General features: G+C 50.7%; 1 protein-coding gene across 1 annotated transcript in view; it reads left to right on the plus strand.

Annotated features, from left to right (window-relative positions):
• The window catches only part of IL17RA (interleukin 17 receptor A), a 25661-nt gene extending 11894 nt beyond the window's left edge, over positions 1-13767 (plus strand). The window contains exons 4-13 of the mRNA XM_077759255.1: positions 1145-1257; positions 2839-2965; positions 4508-4555; positions 4640-4803; positions 6034-6117; positions 6473-6557; positions 7881-7892; positions 8161-8262; positions 10669-10707; positions 11320-13767. Of these exons, the coding sequence (XP_077615381.1) occupies positions 1145-1257; positions 2839-2965; positions 4508-4555; positions 4640-4803; positions 6034-6117; positions 6473-6557; positions 7881-7892; positions 8161-8262; positions 10669-10707; positions 11320-12821 (2276 nt within the window). The 3' untranslated portion in view covers positions 12822-13767. The remainder of the gene's footprint in view (positions 1-1144; positions 1258-2838; positions 2966-4507; positions 4556-4639; positions 4804-6033; positions 6118-6472; positions 6558-7880; positions 7893-8160; positions 8263-10668; positions 10708-11319) is intronic.
• The last annotated feature ends 3034 nt before the right edge of the window (positions 13768-16801 follow it).

The following is a 16801-nucleotide window of genomic DNA, read 5'->3' on the forward strand; positions in this document are numbered from 1 at the left end:
CCTTTTTTTCCTTTTTTTTGTGGGGGGGTCTTTTTTTTTTTTTTTTTTTTTTTTTTTTTTGTAATCTCTGCTACACCCAATGTGGCACTCAAACTCACAACCCTGACCAAGATCAACAGTCACATGCTTTTCTGCCTGAGTCAGCCAGCAGCTCCTAAGGGCTGGCATTTTTTATTTTTTAATTTTTTTTTAAATAGTTTATTGTCAAGTTGGTTTCCATATAACACCCAGCGCTCATCCCAACAAGTGCCTGCCTCCATGCCCATCTCCCCCCTTCCCCTCTCCCCCATCCCCATCAGCCCTCAGTTTGTTCTCAGCATTCAAGAGTCTGCCTTGAATGGTTTGCCTCCCTCCCTCTCCCCCACTATTTTACCCCTTCTTCTCCCCCACTGTCCTCCATTAAGTTCCTCCTAATCCTCCTATACATGCAAACATAATGGTAGCTGTCCTTCTCTGTCTGACTTATTTCGCTCAGCATAACACCCACAAGTTCCATTCATGTTGCTGCACATGGCCAGATTTCATTCTTTTTCATTGCCATGTAGTATTCCATTGTATAGATAAACAATATCTTCTTGATCCATTCGCCAGTTGATGGACACTTAATTGTTGAGAGTGCTGCTATGAACATTAGGGTACATGTGAGGGCTGGCGTTTTTTAAGAGAACACCCTTCTTCCCCAAAAAACTTCTCCAGGAATAGAGATTTGTATGACAGAATCAGGAAGATTGGGGTTAATAAGAGCCAGCCCCACATTTGTGACCAGAGCCTGGGGGAGGTCATCTTCCTTATAAGTCTCCAGCCTCTGGTGCCTGCCCCAGCCTCCCCAAGGATGGGGATAGCCATGTGTGACACCCATGCCATGTTTTCAACACCCCAGCCACAAATTTGCACAGCCTTTGCCTCTAGCCCAGTGTAAAGTTTCACTTGTCCCTGCCCAGCTGGGAAGTAAGTGTCTGCAAGGCAGGAGGGTAACTCAGGCCCAAGAGCCAAGCAAAAAGGAACAGGAAGTGGGAGGGTAGGTATTATGTACAGATTTTCTTTTAAGAGTGAGTAAGCGTAACAGATGGGGAAGCGCCACACCCCGCGGTTTGTGTTTGTTGATCTGCATCTGTTTGTCTCCTTTCCTCCCTCTGGCCTGCAGCCAGCATCCTCTACCTGGAGGGTGCAGAGTTGTCTGTCCTGCAGCTGAACACCAATGAACGTCTGTGTGTCAAGTTTGAGTTTCTGACCAGACTGAAGCATCATCACAAGCGGGTAAGCGTCTGGCTCCAGAGTGGAGTGTGTTCCTCTGGTGACAGTGAGGAGCAGAAAACGTTTCTGAAGCCTTCCCAGACATGCCCACCCCAGCTTTTGCTTCCAGCTTTACCTAGCTGTTCATTGAAAAGAGAGTTGAATGGGAAGGACTTCCTCTCTTTCTCTGTAAGTGGGTTAACCTGGGGCCTGCCTCCACGAAGGAACAGCTTTACCCAGCCCGGAGAACCCCGTGGCTGGGGCACAAGCCAGTGAGTTCTGCAGTGGTTTCTGTTTATTTGGCTGCTCACTGCTCGATGGTAAAATGTTCTCATTTGGTTTGTTTAAAGCAGGGGGTTCACAAAGCATGCACATGCCCTGGGAACCGGTTAGAAATGCAGAATCTAGGGCCCCACTCCAGAGTTCAGAATCAAACTCTGAGGGTGAGACCCACAATCGGTGTTGACCAAGCCTGCCCAGGGATTCTGGTGCAAGCTCCAGTGTGCAAATGGCTGGTTGAAATCTGCAAATGTGCCTGTTTGCAGATCTCCCACAAACATAAGCAGCCCATACAGATCCCAGAATCCTTCTCCTGTATGTAATTAGGACCCTCAAACTTGACTGCTAGGTGGATGGTGAGGACCAGATGCCTAGATTAACTTAGAAGCGAAGCCCCCCCCACCTCCATCCACCCCCAGGATAGTTAGAATGGGAGTTGTAAATGACGTGAATTGATTCCACCATCCAGAAAAAAATATCTGCACAGCTTCTGTTATCTCTGCAACAAAGGTGCCTATAGGTGCAGACTCAGTGGGGATCTATAACCCTCCCTCTGCACTTTCCTTCTCCAGAATATTCTCAAGAGATCCCTGACGGGGCGCCTGGGTGGCTCAGTTGGTTAAGCATCTGACTTTGGCTCAGGTCATAATCCCATGGTTCTTGGGTTCGAGCCCTGCATCAGGCTCTGTGCTGACGGCTAGCTCAGGGCCTGGAGCCTGTCTTCAGGTTCTCTGTCCCTCTCTCTCTCTGACCCTCCCCTGCTCATGCTGTCTCTCTCTCTCTCAAAAATAAATAAAACATTAAAAAAAAAAAAATCGCTGGCTTTCCCTTAAGGAGGAAGAGTCATTTAACAAATGGTGTTTAGCTGCCTCTTTTTTTTTTTTCTTCACATATGAATGAGTGATTCTATTCATATGAAATGGAAAGCCCAAAATAGGCACAGCCATGGAACTACCTCTTGTGTGTTAGCTCTCTCCCAATAGCCCTGAGTCCTCTGGCTCGGCTCCCTGGCTTCCTTACACCATCATTCTGGAGTTTGAGAGGGCTCACAAGGGAGGAAGACTATTTTGGCTTTCCCCAAATTCTCTGGCATATGATACTACAGTCTCCTGATAAGGGGCCAGACCTAGGTTTTTAAAAATAGGCAGCAAAGACCGGAGGAAACAAAGAACAAAGAAGTGCCTCCCTCTGATTTGGGATCTTGCTCTGGTGGTTATTTACTTCTCCCATTTCACTGATCTTTTGGGGGTGGGTGGGGTTGTAGCTCTTTGGGTGAGAAGTGTGTGTGTGTGACCTTTCCAACCTCCCCTTCTTCCCTCTCTTCAGTGGCATTTTGCCTTCAGACACTTTGTGGTAGAACCTGGCCAGGAGTATGAGGTGACTGTTCACCACCTGCCCAAACCCATCCCTGACGGTGACCCAAACCACCAGTCCAGGAACTTCCCCGTACCTGGTAAGAGCACCCTCCCAAGCCATTCCCTTCACCACTCAGCTCTTTGAGAAGAAACCAGCAGGTGGCTCAGACATCAGCCTCCCTGCGCAGCTGGACAGTGGCTGCCATTGTCAGCATGCAGTACCTACAGAATAAACAGACACCACAGTTGGGGAGCTCCTGCTGGGAAGGGTCAGGAAGACAAAAGAGTTTTCCCTCCTCCTTCTAGTCTGTCTCCAGCTCTGGTCACCTTGCTCTGCACCTTTTTCTTTTTCATTCCCCACTTGCCCCCACCTGGTTCTTCACTTTTTACCCCACATCCTACCTGCATTTATCTACCACCATCCCATGTGTGATACCATCTCCTCTTCCCCCATGAATCCTTCCTGCCTAAGAAGGCTGGGTTTATCTTCTAAAACACTTCATGTGTGTGCACCGCCTGTTTCTCTGTTCTCTCCAGAATCTCAGCCACAACCTACTTCATTTCTCATTGTTCAAAGCCAACTACATCTCGAAACCCAGCCCCCTTGAGGACAGGGTCTGGGGCCTATACCCATCTGCGCAATCTCCAGAACCACACGGTGCCTTGCATATAGTAGGCCATCAGGAAATGCTTGTTAAGAGTGATGATGGCCTCCTCCATTCCTGGAGCGCTCCACACGGTCACGTGCACACGCACACACGCACGATCTGCTTACTCTGCTTTATTTTTCTTCACGTTACCCATCACTCCCTGACATACTATCGCAATATGTTTGTGATGTTACGTTATGCTGTTTGTTTTCATTGGCCTCCTCTCCTGGAATGTGCTCTCCAGGGGGCAGGGACTCTGTCTTATTTACCACTGTCTAAAACAGTGCCTAGCACAGATTGGTGCTCAGTAGGTGCTTGTCAAATGTGTGAATCTCCCCAGCCCCCTCCCTTGTTCCTGCAGTAGACTGACTCAGTGACTGTCACTCCATGGCAATTCATACCTAGCACCTGTCTTCTTCAACCAAAATGAAAACAATACCGTCAAGGCCACTGGGGAAGGGAGGTTAGGAAGATGTTTACGGAGCAGTGGTCTTCAAGGTAATCCTTGGGCCAGTGGCATCATCAAATTACCTAGGAGCTTGTTAGAAGTGCAGATTTTCAGGGTCCACCTCAGACTGACTAAATCAGAAACTACCCATGATGATGCACAGAAAAGTTTGAGAAACACTGCTGTGGAGGAACAAAATATTCCTGCCCCTGTCAAGAGTCAGAGGCAAGCTGCAGAGAAAGCTAGAGGTGGGAGGAGGATCTGGAGTGGGCCGAGATTCTTGGGTCACTCAGAGCAAGTTCAGCAGGAGTACAGTTGAGTCTGGAAGGTTCCCTGAGAGAGGAGGGAGGAGATAACCAGGTCAGCCCCCAGTTTTGTGGGACCTCTGGCCCCCGGCAGCAGTGCTGTCTGGGAGCTGCCTGTGAAGGGCCCATCTTTGAAGGCTAGAAGGAAAGAGGTTGTTATCCCTGGTGTTGGGAGTCTGGAAGAGCAAGCTTCCTAAGGCAAAGGCTTAGTGGTTTCACCTTTTTCTGGGTTGACAGGCTGCGAGGATCCCAGGATGAAGATGACCACACCATGCGTGGGCTCAGGTAACGGCGGCTGGTGGTCTTGCTGAGGGAACTTTGCATGCACACCCTCCCCTCACTCCCAACCCATGTCTGCGCCCTGAGCAGGCAGCCTGTGGGACCCCAACATCACTGTGGAGAGCCTGGACGCCCGCAAGCTGTGGGTGAGCTTCACCCTGTGGAATGAATCTACCCATTACCAGATCCTGCTGACCAGTTTTCCAGACACAGAGAACCAGAGCTGCTTCCAGCAGCCACAGATGGTGCGAGAGGTAATGCTGCTGCTGTACTGACCCCTGCAGTGTGGCCCCACCCGCCTCCCCTGACCTCAAGTCACCCTCCCCTGTCAGGACAGAACCTTTGCCAGAAGCCCAGCGCTTGGTCAATCCCAGTCCTACACGGCTCTGTCCTTTTTCTTCCGATATGTGGTTGACGTAGAGTTGGTTCTGTGGTGAATCTTTCCCTTGTCTCTTATAGTCAGTCAATCCTGCAGTTGATAGAAATGTCGTTGATCTCTGCCCTGCTCACCTCCCCCGTCCTTTCAGTTCTTTCTTCCCCATAGTGTCATCTGTTCTTTTTGTCGTTTTTGTTGTTTTATTCCACCTTATTCCATAAAGGATCTGAAGATTTTTAATGGGGTATTAAGACAAAGGGGAAATAAAGACGAGGAAGTAAAATTGAGCCAGGGTGCAGTTACTACTGAAAATGTGTGTCACCTGCTAGGAATTTACCCAAGGGATACAGGAGTGCTGATGCATAGGGGGCACATGTACCCCAGTGTTCATAGCAGCACTCTCAACAATAGCCAAAACATGGAAAGAGCCTAAGTGTTCATCAACTGTTGAATGGATCAAGAAGATGTGGTTTATCTATACAGTGGAATACTACACAGCAATGAGAAAGAATGAAATCTGGCCATGTGTAGCAACATGGATGGACCTTGAGGGTGTTATGCTGAGCGAAATAAGTCAGACAGAGAAGGACAGATACCATATGTTTGCACGTATAGGAGGATTAGGAGGAACTTAACGGAGGACCATGGGGGAGAAGAAGGGGAAAATAGTGGGGGAGAGGGAGGGAGGCAAACCATGAGAGACTCTTGAATGCTGAGAACAAACTGAGGGCTGATGGGGGTGGGGGGGGGGTGATGGGCATGGAGGAGGGCACTTGTGGGGAGGAGCGCTGGGTGTTATATGGAAACCAACTTGGCAATAAACTATTAAAAAAAAAAAAGAAAAGAAAATGTGTGTCACGCTGTTGGCCGTGAACACAGATTGTCCCCATGGTGCCAGCAGCCAAAGCAAAGAGAAATTCCAGTTACTAGATGTGTTCATGAATTAACAACGAGCCAGTCGCCCTAGGGAAACGTAGTCTCTCCTGGAAGAGAAACCCGGGAAGCATTTGTGTGCATGGCCATCCTAAAGGGCACAGTGGACAGCGATGACAGCTTTCTCACCAGCCACCCGCAGTGCATTCTCACCCGTCCTCTCCTCTCCCTGCAGCCTGCGTACCAGGACTCCCACCAGCGGTCCAACGTCACGCTCATCCTGTCAGACTCTAACTGGTGCTGCCGCCACCGAGTGCAGGTGGGTGAGTGCGGTGTGCACAGGTGTGAGAGTGCGTGCACAGATGGCACTCCTAATGGGCAGAATAGGAAAGGAGGGGGGCTCAGGGACCCTTGCTCCGAGGACTGTGCCGCACTGGACCTCCCCGCCTGGCGAGGCATCACGTCCACCTTCCCCGGCCCCTTCTTCCAGTCTCACCTGGGTGGGCTTCTTTGGCTCCTGTAGCTGATGGGCAATCTGCCCGACAGTCACAGGCAGGTCCTGGAGCAGCCAGCTAGGCGTGTTCCTCTCTGCTATCCTGCTGGAGGGGAAGCATCAGTGGAGGGCCCCGAGTCTCCCCAGCATCTCAGGGCCCCTCTCTTCTCTGCTCTCACAGATCCAGCCCTTCTTCAGTAGCTGTCTAAATGACTGCCTCAGACACTCCATAACCGTGCCCTGCCCGGAAATTCCAGATCCTCCAGGTAGGAGGTTTATGGCTGCTCTGGGGCATTTTGGGGGGTGAGCGTGAATGAAAGTCAACACCTTGAACTGAACTCTGACCTGGTCCTGAGGGTGGGGGCAGAGTTTAATTTTACTTGGGGTTACTTGGGCCTGCAATGTGGGGCTCTAAAGACACTCCTGGGTGCTGATGCATAGGGGCACATGCACCCCAGTGTTCATAGCAGCACTTTCAACAACAGCCAACTTATGGAAAGAGCCTAAATGTCCATCAACTGATGAATGGATCAAGAAGATATGGTTTATCTATACAATAGAATACTACATGGTAAAGAGAAAGAATGAAATCTGGCCATTTGTAGCAATGTAGATGAAACTCGAAGGTGTTATGCTTAGCAAAGTAAATCAGGCAGAGGACAGATGTTTTCACTTATAAGTGGAACAGGAGAAACTTAACAGAGAACCATGGGGGAGGAGAAGGGGAAGAATAGTTGGGGAGAGGGAGGGTGGCAAACCATGAGAGACTCTTGAATACTGAGAACAAACTGAGGGCTGGTGGAGGTGAGGGAGAGGGGAAGGAGGGTGATGGGCATGGAGGAGGGCACTTGTTGGGATGAGCGCTGGGTGTTATATGGAAACAAACTTGACAATAAACTATAAAATAATAATAATAAATTTAAAAAATAAAGAAAGAACACTCCTGGGTTGGACTCCTGACTGCCTTTCATTAGCTGTGTAGTTGTGGGCAAAATACTTAACCTTTCTGATCCTCAACTTTTGGGACTGAAAAACACAGGGATTATTACTGTCAGAGAGTTAGAGTTATGGACCGAGTACTGAATGAAGTGTTTTACCATGTCCGCTTTCAACTCTCACAAATTGTGACTCTTCATACTGTTAGGCAGAGGGTCCCTCCCGCAGGTTCACAGATGAGGAAATAGAGGCACAGAGATGTTCAGTAACTTGTCCCAGATCATACACCAAGGAAGTGGTGGAGCTCCAGCTTCTGACCTGAGGGCCAGAGACGGCAGCCCGTTCCCTCCCTCTTCACCGTGGCCAGCCTCCCTCAGAAGCCACCTGCAGCCTAGTGTGGGGCTGTAGCCCACATTGCATTGCTACATTCCATTGGCCTGGAGGAGAATCTGGCCCCCCGGGTGGGAGTTGGGGCATCTCTTAGTAGACTGACAACTCAGGTGTTCCATGTAGTTGTTTTCACTCAGTTTACAGGTATCTGGAGTGCTAGTGCAGGGCCAAGGTCACCGGCAGGCCCTCAGTGGGGGCAGCGATGGTTCTTGTGGTCACTGCTAATAATTAAGAATGCTGTTTTCCCTTTGTTCTCATTGCAGTTTCGATCGCAGGTAAGCTGTGCTCTCCTTCCCATAACGCTGTAGGAGTCTGCAGGGGCCATTCCCCAGGGGCCACGTGAGACGTCCCCGGCTGAGCCTTGGATGGAGCCAGGCAGACAAGGCTGAACTGAGAGGCCAGCCCAGGGGTGGAGATCGTCACCACATCATGGTGCAGGCCAGAGTGGACAGCCCAGGGGCCAGGCACGGGGCCTGGGGGAGCTCAGGGCTGGCATAGCAGACCTCCTCTGCCACGTCACTCATGCTGTTCTGCTTACCACAGACTATATACCCCTGTGGGTGTACGGGTTCATCACGGGCCTCTCCATCCTGCTGGTGGGTTCCGTCATCCTGCTGATCATCTGCATGACCTGGAGGCTACCCGGTAAGGGGCAGAGCTGTGGGGGCGGGTCATGGGGTTTTCCCCTCTGTTCCTCTCTTTCTTACTATGTCCCCATCTTTCCGCTCCAGTCTCTGTAAGGCTGTACTCAGAGGGCGCCCTTCGACCCCAGCCTGAAGAACAGACATTGCCTTTCTTAGGCCACACCTAGTTCAGTTGTCAAGAACTCAGCCTACGGGAAGGCTGCCCTGGGCTCAAATACCAGCTCCACCCCTTATTGCCTGGGCAAATTACTAAATTCTTGACCCTCGGGTTCCTCTTTTATAAAATGGAAATTATAATGATACTCATGTCATAGAACAAATACAAGGATGACATGAAATAATGTGTGTGAATTCTTAGCATAGAACCTGGCACATATTTGCTCAACATATGTTAACCATAATTATATTTATTGCTACTAGAAGTAATACCATTAAAACAAACTGTTAGAAAGAGCTAGGGTAGAGTTTTCCTGCATCAGACATGATCAGCCAGGTGGGTGGGAGAACCTGAATGACGCCATGCTGCAGCCCCCAGACTTGTACATCTGAGGTCAGGGAGAATGGTGAGGGGCAGCATGGTGTGACAAGAGAAGGAAGGCTCCAGGTGGACCCAGAACATATGGGTGTGGATCCCAGCTCTGCCTCCCTGCTTTGCAGGCATAGGCAAGTTGCTTAACAAACCCTAGATTTGGTCTTCTCTTCTGTAAAATGGGATAACACCTCCCCCTCAGGGTTGTGGTAAGGATTGAATGAGCTGGCCAAGTTCTAAGCAGGAGAGAACATGGGCCTTCAGCCTAGGGACTCAGCCTTTCCCTGTCCCTCCCTGGGCCTGGGCCCTTCCTTCAGTAGTCTGGGAGCCATTTCCACATGTTGGAGGCTTGTCAGGATTAGGTATTATTAATTATTATTTATTGTGTGATGGGAAGAACACCAGACCAGGCACTGGAAGACCCAGTTAGAGAGCTCTTCTCCACAGGATTGTTGGGAGAGTCAAATAAGTTAACATCTCTGCAGGTGCTTTATAAACTGTAAAGCTCCCTGCAGACGCCAGAGAGGCTTTTGCTCCATTTCTTTTGTTGTACTTGTGACCTTTTACTGAAGTGCCCCACACCACACTGACATGAAAAGACACATGAAGGAGAGGACACAAAGGAAACTTCACTCATTTCACTATCTCTTGGTAGTTCTGGGGAAGGGCCCAAAAGGTGGGGATTGAAATGAAGGTTCTGGGGGTACCTGGGTGGCTCAGTCGGTTAGGCATCCGACTTCGGCTCAGGACATGATCTCGCAGTCTGTGGGTTCGAGCCCTGCATCAGGCTCTGTGCTGACAGCTCAGAGCCTGGAACCTATTTCAGATTCTGTGTCTCCCTCTCTCTCTGCCCCTCCCCAGCTCGTGCTCTGTCTCTGTCTCAAAAATAAATAAACATTTAAAAAAAAAAAAAAGAGGGGTGCCTGGGTGGCCCAGTTGGTTAAGCATCCGACTTCGGCTCAGGTCATGATCTCATGGTTTGTGGGTTCGAGCCCCGCGTCGGGCTCTGTGCTGACAGCTCAGAGCCTGGAGCCTGTTTCAGATTCTGTATCTCCCTCTCTCTCTGACCCTTCCCTGCTCAGTCGCTCTCTCTCTCTCTCCCCCGCTCAGAAATAAATAAAAATATTAAAACATTAAAAAAAAAAAAAGAAATGAAGGTTCTGCATATCCTCCTTGGCCATCATGGGTTCCATTCACCCTGCCGTGTCACTGGGGAGCCGACTCCTGCACCACAGCTTCCTTCTTTGTAGCTCAAGGGGAGCAGTTGCTTAAGAATGTTGTTTCCCTTCCTCACCTCAAAAATACCAGGAGGAAATGTTGTAAACTGACCTGGTGGGGGCTACTTGTGGAGATGTGTTGTAAGCCTCTGGCGAGGACACTTCTGGGAAAGATGCTTTCCCTGCAGTGGGGTGTTTCTCGGAGACATCCCAGCTGTGGAGAGGAGAGGAACCAGGGCTACGATGAGGGACACGGGTGGAATCCCCAGTCACCATTCTCGGGGTCCTGGCTGGGTCAGTGCTGCCTCATGCTTGTGACCCCAGCTGATTGAGTATGTTCAATGTGCCAGACACTTCACATACACAATCTCATTTAATCCCTGCCACACAGACCCATTTTACAGAGGAAGAAACTGAGTTTCTGAGGCATGGGTAACTTTCCCAGATCTCCTAGCTGTTCATGGCTGACCTGGGATTCACACCTGAGAGACTCCACATAGCACAGGATCCTGCAAAGGCCCTGAAGCATCTAATAACTACCCTCCCTTATCATTTGCCCTGCGTCAGGGTTGGGACAGCACGCCACCAGATGCCCCTGTGAATTGGTCCCTATTTCTTTTCCAAAAGAGCTACTCTAGTGTATTATTTTTGTTTCTTTCAGGGTCTCATGAAAAATACGAGACTGATACCAAATGCACAGGTCAGTATTTCCTGGTGTGGGTGGGCTGGGTTTGGTGTGTGTTGTCAAAGGCTTGATGGAGGGCTCTCTTGAGAGACATGGGTGGGTTACCTTCTGTATTTTAACTCCTGAGCTCCTTCAGGAGACCTCCCCATAAGAGGACCTGCTTCCTAGTACCCCCATACAGAGGGGACCTCAAATAGCAAAGCTAAGATAACAGTTTTTTAAATCACTTAGACAAGGAAGGAAGGGAAGGGACCATCTTTTATGAAGAGAGGTCCTACCTATAACAGACATTTGTATTCCATAGGCAGGCCTTTGTGCCTCTTTCTCTTTTTAATTACAATAATTGAAGTATCAGCTAGAGGCCAGATAGGAATCTTGAGAAAAGAAATTTACTCTCCCAGAAGGCACAAAATTGTGATTCTTTTCAGGCAGCCAAAATGGGCAAAGTAGCAACATTTGGCTTATTCTGAGGCCTCGGTTGCATTACGTAGGCTAGGGAGCCAGTCTCTGCCTGGTCCAGGGTGCCCCTGGCCTGACCAGTTAGGAGTGCTGCTCCTGCCTGCGGTTTGAGGATCAGTGTGGGTGTACACCTGAAACTGTGGGCCTGCTTTTCCTTGTTTCCCTTAGATGTTCTGCCCAAGAACAGCCTGACACCCCCACCCCTGAAGCCCAGGAAGGTTTGGATCGTCTACTCAGCTGACCACCCCCTCTACGTGGATGTGGTCCTAAAGTTTGCCCAGTTCCTGCTCACCGTCTGTGGCACCGAAGTGGCCCTCGATCTGCTGGAGGAGCAGGTCATCTCAGAGGTGGGGATCATGACCTGGGTGGGCCGCCAGAAGCAGGAAATGGTAGAGACCAACTCCAAGATCATCATCCTGTGCTCCCGAGGCACCCGCGCCAAGTGGCAGGCCATCCTCGGTTGGGAGGAGCCTGCTGTCCAGCTTCGGTGTGACCACTGGAAGCCCGGGGGAGACCTCTTCACCGCGGCCATGAACATGATCCTGCCAGACTTTAAGAAGCCAGCCTGCTTCGGCACCTACATCGTCTGCTACTTCCGTGACATCAGCAGTGAGAGCGATATCCCTGACCTCTTCAACATCACTTCCAGGTACCCGCTCATGGACAGATTTGAGGAAGTTTACTTCCGAATCCAGGACCTGGAGATGTTTGAACCCGGCCGGATGCACCGTGTCGGGGAGCTCACGGGTGAGAACTACCTGCGGAGCCCCAGCGGCTGGCAGCTGAAGGAGGCCGTGGAGAGGTTCCGGGAGTGGCAGGCTCAGTGCCCTGACTGGTTCGAGCGTGAGAACCTTTGCTCCGCAGATGACCAGGACCTCCCGTCCCTGGATGAAGAGGTGTTTGAAGAGCCACTGCTGCCACCTGGAGGAGGGATCATCAAGCAAAAGCCCCTGGTACGGGAACCTGCCTCCCAGGGCTGCCTGGCGCTCGATGTGTGCATCCGTGAGGAAGGAAGGGGAATGTCCAGGCTCGAACCTCAAGTTCAGCCCCAGGGAGAGCTGGCGGCCCAGACCCTCCAGACGGAGGTACTCCCGGTAGAGGAGGTGCCTCCAGCTCAGGCAGTGCAGCCTGTCCCTCAAGCCACTGGGCCTAGCCCAGCCAGCCGCTTGGCTGTGGTGGAGGGAGATGAGGCCTGGCCGCTGCTGGAGGGCCATGGCCCTGGGCGGAACAGCGTCCTCTTCCTCCCCGTGGACTCTGAGGACCCAGCCCTCTGCAGCACGCCCAGGGCATCGCCCAGCCACCTCCCGGAAGACGTGCGGGAACAGCTTGAAGGCCTGATGTTCTCACTCCTCCAGCAGAGTCTGGGCTGCCAGGCCCAGGAGGGCTGGGAGAGTGCCGCGGTGGCCCTCAAAGACCTGTACCCGCCCTGTGAGGATGGGCAGCGGCAGTCAGTGCAGTCTGACCAGGGCTACATCTCCAGGAGCTCCCCGCAGCCCCCCGAAGGCCTCCTGGACATGGAGGAGGGGGTCGAAGAGCAGGACCTAGGGAGATCAGCCAAGCAGCTCTCACCTGAGGACCTAGAGAGCCTGAGAAGCCTCCAGCAGCAGCTTTTCTTCCAAGAGCTTCAGAAGAACTCTGGCTGGGACAGTGTGGAGCCCGAGGCACCGTAGGGCCTCCTCAGACCCCGCGTGTTGGGAGAAGGGTGCGTGTGTGTACAAGAGTGTGCACGTGAGTGTCTGTATATACACATATGTCCATGTGTGAAATGTTTGCCTTTGAAATGTAGACCTCTTGAGCCCTGTGCATCCCCCTTAATTTTCTTTCTCTGACCCTCTGGTTATGTCTCTTCCCCACCAGAATCCATGGCCCATTCCCAGGAGCTGGTGACAAAGTGTCCTTGAATCTCCATCATTCATTCATTCGTTCATTCTTTCATTCCGTCTGCATTTATTTTGCACCTCTTATGTGCCAGGCATCTGAGATTCAAAGATAAATTGCAGAAGTCACACCCTGGTCACAGAGGACTTAACATCTAGTGAGAGCAACAGATTAGCAAACAAGATGGTCATGTGCAAAGTAAAGCCTTAGTAGAGGTCTGCCCAGGACTATGAAAATACACAGAAGGGGAACCTGGGCCAAGAGACTGTGGTTGCAGAAGGCAGCGGCGCAGGGGAAGTGGGTAGCGGGTGGGGTAAGGGCTGGAGGCAAGTGAGCCTGAAGCGGAAGGAGGGGTAGGAAGAGAGGTAATGGAGAGGCCGGTTGGAGAAGGCATGTGGGCCAGGCAGAGGTTTGAGACATCAGCCGCATGGCCTGGGATTCCTTTGGTATGGAATTCCCTTCTATTGCTCTGCAGAGAAGGAGGCTGAGGACCAGACATACCCGAAAGCCACCTCAGATCAGTTTTGGAAAGAGACAGGATAGAATTGTGTGGCGTGAAACCTAGCAGCACTCAGTAGGGAGAAAAGTCTGAAATCCTGAGCCCCCTTTTTGGTGTTCAGTCAATGGGAGATGGGGTCTTCAGGGACTGTGTGACTGGGCCTCTGGGCAGCAGCCCCCCATACATGCATGCACACACACACACACACATGCACCTGTGAGCTCAGGAAGCATCAGACCTGGGGGNTGTCCCACTCTGTACTTGAAAGTCTGAGTGGGTTTCAAGAGGAGAGATGCTAAGGCCCAGTGTTTGAAGAAGTGGTTCCTGAAAGTGCCTCCTTTAGAGAAACTGAAGGCTTCTGTCCCTCTGGGGTCCCGGCAAGCACGCTGGGATGCCATCTGCCCCTGGAATAGAGTCCCCACCTGTAGCTCCGAGCTTTAGTGAAGGGGTGAGAATTCTGGCATGTAATGGGAAACCAAATATCACAGGTTACGTGTGTGTGTGTGTGTGTGTGTGTGTGACACATACATGCATGTGTGTGCACAAAAGAGATTATCAATAAAAGAATGAATAAACGTGTTAACTCTGGTAAGAATTCCTGGTAGTCTGAGTCACGTGTTACTAGGGGTCAAGAGTTCCCAGCTGTAGAGTCCTTTCCAGTGTTGAGCTTTCACCTCATAGTGGCAGTGGCATCAGGCCTAAGTCCTAGACAGAGTGTGGCCTGTGCACAGCCTCACAGCAGCACAGGGCCAAGTAAGGCAACGCTGCAGACTGGGTGTCTGTGTCCCCCCAGAATCCCTACATTGACACCTAATCCCCAGTGTGACGGAAGTGGAGGTACAGGTGATGAGGTCACGTGGATGGAGCCCCAGACTTCCACCCTTCGGCCACATGAGGGCACAGCAAGATGGTCCTTCATGAACCAGACACCCAATCCGCCAGCTCCTTGATCTTGGACTTGCCAGCCTCTAGAACTGTGAGAAATAAATTCCTGCATTTGTAAGCAGCTCAGCCTATCGTGTTCTGTTAGAGCAGCCCTAAGAGACTAAGAGAAGGGAGAAAAGGAAGTGAGTTCTCCCAGCCTCCAGCCTCTCAGGCTCAGTCCCCTCTCCAATAAGCTGGAAGTGGGTGTCACTGGCAGAATGGCCCTAACCAGTCTAGTACTGGTGCCCAGAAGACATTCCCGTTTGAAATGCATTCCCTGCAAACCTTGAATTCTAGCTTTGCTGGCCTCTGAGGCCAAATTTCCTCAATTAGCATTCTTCACTGTATCCTGTTTATCTCCAGGGCTGCTACTTTTCTTCCTAACAGCTTTTTTGAGATACAGTGCACATACCATACCATTCACAGCTGCCCTCATGCAGTTCAGTGGCTTTTAAGAGTTGAGACTTCAGTGACTATCAGCATAACCAAGTTTAGAATATGTTTCTTACCCCCAAAAAGAAATCCAGCCCTCTTTAATCCTCACCCCAACCTCCCTAAACTCCCCGTCCCTCTATAGAATTCTCCATTGTGGACAGGACATGTAAATGGAATCATGAAGTTACCCAGGGCTTCTGCACCCTTCCTTTAATGTCCTTCCCTGACTCTTCCCCCCCGTCGCCTCCTCTCCCCTAAAGCCCCCAGTCTCATACTGGTCTTTCTAGCATATTTATGCCAGAAATTCTGTCAACCCGTGGTGTCCGCTGTCAGCCAAATGCCAAGAGCTTCAAGAGCATGTATAAATAAAGCCATGCCTCTCTTTTCATATTATTCTGAAACATGGCTAATAAAATCCTACTTCACCCAGAAATACCATTCCAAGAACAGATGTCCTCCAAGCTGTGACTTTCCTACCACCCAGGCCTCCTCCTAAGTAGACTGCAACAGCAGTGGCTCAAGTGGGTGGGAGGACCCACAGTCAACATGTGACAGAAGCCTGCAGTGGAGCAGCTGTGACTGGTGTCCAGCCCAAACCTGCACGCTTGAACCAGGCCAGCTGCCAACTTCCAAGTGGACTTGCCTGCTATCTTGTTCCTGGTTAAAAAAAAAAAAAACACGCGAGGGTGGGTGGGGTGATGATTAAATGGTGATGTAGACATTGTTCAATACAGTGCTTTCCAACTCGACTTCTAAACTCTTTTCTGCTTAAGAAGGATCTCAGAGATGTCCAAGCTTTCAGGGGGTTGTTAGTCACTTAAACATCCATTCAGCAGTTTGAGCTGGGATCTCTACATGCCAGGGTATGATGGATTTTACTGATTTTCTGCTTGTCTTTGCATATTAAATAAGGCATAAGGGAGAGGAAGATGTACTTACAATGCACTGGGAAGTTTTCGTCCTGTGGCCTTTAGCTCTGAAATTGGTGCGCTCCCATTCCAAATACATAAAGGCAGTGTCAGACGGTTCTGCCCCAGCGCTTTCTGAAAAGACCTGTCAGTTAAGTAAGGGCCACAAGACACCAGCTGCTTCAGGCTATGCAAGAAAGTAATGGCCCAAGTATGCATGAGCTTGGAATAAAAGCAGAGCTGGTATTTCAGCCCCAGCTGTGGGTCTCAAGCCAGGGGGTTGGGGACAGAGTGTCTTTCTTTCTTCTTTTAAGCTATTTATTTATTTAGAGAGAGCAGGGAAAGGACAGAAAGAGGGAGAGATAATTTTTTTTTTTTTTTAGAGAGAGGGCTCAAGTGAGCAAGGGGCAGAGAGAGAGAGAGAGAGAGAAGCGGGGCTCACCTGAAGAAGGGCTCGTGCTCACCCGATGCAGGACTCGAATTCATGAACTGTAAGATCATGACCTGAGCGCAAATCAGATGCTTAACCCACTGAGCCACCCAGGTGCCTGAGAGATCCATTAAAAAGAAGCAACCATTGGGGCACCTGGGTGGCTCAGTCGGTTAAGCGACTGACTTTGGCTCAGGGCATGATCTCACAGTTCGTGGGTTCGAGCCCTGCGTCGGGCTCTGTGCTGACAGCCAGCTCAGAGCCTGGAGTCTGCTTCAGATTCTGTGTCTCCCTCTCTCTCTGACCCTCCCCTGCTCACGCTGTCTCTGTCTCTCAGAAATAAATTAAAAACATTGAAAATTAAAAAAAAAAAAAAAAAGAAGCAACCGTTAATCCAAGGCTGGAACCCTGGCTCTGCTGCTTGCCAGCCATGTGGCTTACCAAGTAACCCTCCCTAGGTCTCAGGCTGTGGGATGTGCAACAGGGGCTCCTACCTCAAAGAGGTCTTATGAGGAGTGGCTGGAACATGCATGTGAAGCTCCTGGGTGTGTCCTGCACACAGGAGCACTCACTAGC

This window comes from Crocuta crocuta, unplaced genomic scaffold (genome assembly GCF_008692635.1).
Source record: "Crocuta crocuta isolate KB4526 unplaced genomic scaffold, BGI_CrCroc_1.0 scaffold72, whole genome shotgun sequence".
Taxonomy (NCBI): Eukaryota; Metazoa; Chordata; class Mammalia; order Carnivora; family Hyaenidae; genus Crocuta; species Crocuta crocuta.